General features: G+C 68.2%; 1 protein-coding gene across 1 annotated transcript in view; it reads right to left on the bottom strand.

Moving 5' to 3' along the window:
- PIK3C2B (phosphatidylinositol-4-phosphate 3-kinase, catalytic subunit type 2 beta) overlaps positions 1-2130 on the bottom strand; it is a 22400-nt gene that overhangs the window by 5345 nt on the left and 14925 nt on the right. Inside the window, 4 exon segments of the mRNA XM_009888290.1 lie at positions 180-322; positions 409-520; positions 702-869; positions 1732-1854. Coding sequence (XP_009886592.1) covers positions 180-322; positions 409-520; positions 702-869; positions 1732-1854 — 546 coding nt within the window.

Below are 2130 nucleotides of genomic sequence, written 5' to 3'. Positions count from 1 at the left end.
GCTGGAGGGACCCTCCGCAGAGAGGGGCAGTGGGGGATGGCAGAGTGCAGGAGGGGCGACGACAGGCAGCAGCATTGGCAGCATCAGACCCGCAGATACCCTCTGTGGGTGCCGGGGGTGTACCAGCAGAGTGCCCCCCGGCAGGGCGATGCCATCCCTCCCTTCCCGGGTTGCTTTACCAGTAGAGCGATTTTTTTTGCATCGCCTCCCGCAGCTTGCGCTGGTCCTCCTCCCCCAGGCTGCCGAATTCGTACTTGGGGCTGAACTCAGCGGCCGGCGCGCTGGTGAACTTCACCTCGAAGGCGGAGGTGGGGAAGTCAATCTGGGGCAGGGCAGAGAATGAGCGGAGTCCACACGTGGGACTCGGTGCGTGTGTGTCCCCCGGGACCCCCCACTGCCAGGACGTACCTGCAGGATGACGCTGTCTGGCTGGTTGAAGTTGGGGGCACTCGACCTGGCTCTGGAGTTGTCCTGGGTCGCCGGCCACAAGCCCAGGAGCTTTCGCCCACAGGTCAGGACCCTGGAGGAGAAGGAGGGGTGAGAGCCTGGCACTGGGGCTGCTCTGCCGGGGTAGGGGGGTGACACCGCTGCAGCGATGCTGTCCCCATGCTGAGCCAAGGCGCTGGGCACCCTCCTGCCCCGCTTCAAGGATGCTGGCACGGTCCCTCGCCATGCCCATGGCGGCAGGACACCCCACGTACTGCCTGAAGTTGAAGAGGGGGGTGGTCACCCAACCCAGGGCCTCGGGGACCCGTCGCTGCTTGTTGGTGTCGGAGGAGCTCCCCGGGGGCGGGACGGGCACGGCGAAGAGCGTGACGCTGAGCAGCGTCTCCCGCGGCAGACGGTTCACCTGGACGGGGAAGCAGATCCTGCAAGAGAGCAGCCGGCGGCTCAGCCGTGCCGGGGACGGGCACTGCCAGCCCCCCGTGGCGCCAGCCAGCCCCCCGCCTTGGGATGCCAAGCGTGCCCCAGGAGAGCCCAACCCAACAGACGCCTTTACTGCTGCCACTGGGGGTGCCACGTGCCCCCCGGCACGGGATGGCGGTCCCACATCATGGGCAGACACCCCGTGGGAGACAGCTGGGGTCGGGGAGAGCTGACCGCTCGTGTACCCCCATCCTCTCCTGGCATGAGGAGCCTTGCTGCTCTCTGTCCCGGCAAGGTGACCGCGGGGCAGGGGGGCCGCCATGCAGGGGCACCCACCGCACACTGACCTCGTCCCACGGCCTGGGGGGGGCTGTGTGGGACCCCGGGGCTGCGGCTCCTCTCCGATGCTCCCGAGGAGCCCAGGGTGGCAGCTACATCCCACCCGCAGGTGGGCACGGGCAGGGGATCGCCCCGCGGAGGGGACCGACACGACTCTGCTCCCCGCCGGCCGCTCGGCGCCTGTCCTTGGGGGGCAGCGGCGCCTTCTAAAATTATCCCGTCCCATCCCCACCTCCCCGGGGGTGCTGCGAATGCCAGGCGTGGTGAGGGCTCGGCACAGCCTCCCTTGCCTGCTCCCGGGGCTATTTTTGGAGCAGATCCCCTTTCCTGGGTGCAAACACGCAGGTCTGGGGAGGGCAGGGCTGGCACCGGGGACGGTGCTATTCCCAGGGATGACACAAGAGCTTCCGACACCCAAAAACTGGGGAGAGGCACAGAGAGGAGACACTGGAGGAGGGGAGGAGGAGGAGGAGGGGATGGCACCGGGTACCCCCTGCCCACCACACGGCCGAGGGTCTGCCTTACTGCTGGTCCCATATGATGAGGTGGAAGAGGTATTTGTAGACGTGGGCTTTCCTGGTGAGCAGGGGGCTGCACAGCTCCTTGCCGCCGTGGCTGAGGGAGCAGGAGAGGTAGAAATCTTCGTAGCTGCAAGGGGAGCAGAGGGAGCTGTGAGTCGGGGGGGGGGGCTTCGCCCGGGGTAGGGGAGCCGGCACCCAGGGGTTCACCCCACCACGGGGCAAACCCCATGCCATTGGGGTGGGTGGATGGATGTGCTGCCCCTCCGTGCCTTCCCCAAGCTGGGCTTGGGAAGGGGGCTGGGCTGGGGAGGGGGCGCAGAGCCGGGAGCCCCCGTCCCCATCACCATATGCCACCGCGCATACCGTCACACGGGGGGCTGCCCGGGGGGCCCCGACATGGGGC

The sequence above is a fragment of the Charadrius vociferus genome, unplaced genomic scaffold, assembly GCF_000708025.1.
Source record: "Charadrius vociferus isolate BGI_N301 unplaced genomic scaffold, ASM70802v2 scaffold266, whole genome shotgun sequence".
NCBI classification, from domain to species: domain Eukaryota; kingdom Metazoa; phylum Chordata; class Aves; order Charadriiformes; family Charadriidae; genus Charadrius; species Charadrius vociferus.
This window is presented reverse-complemented; position numbering and strand designations above follow the sequence as displayed.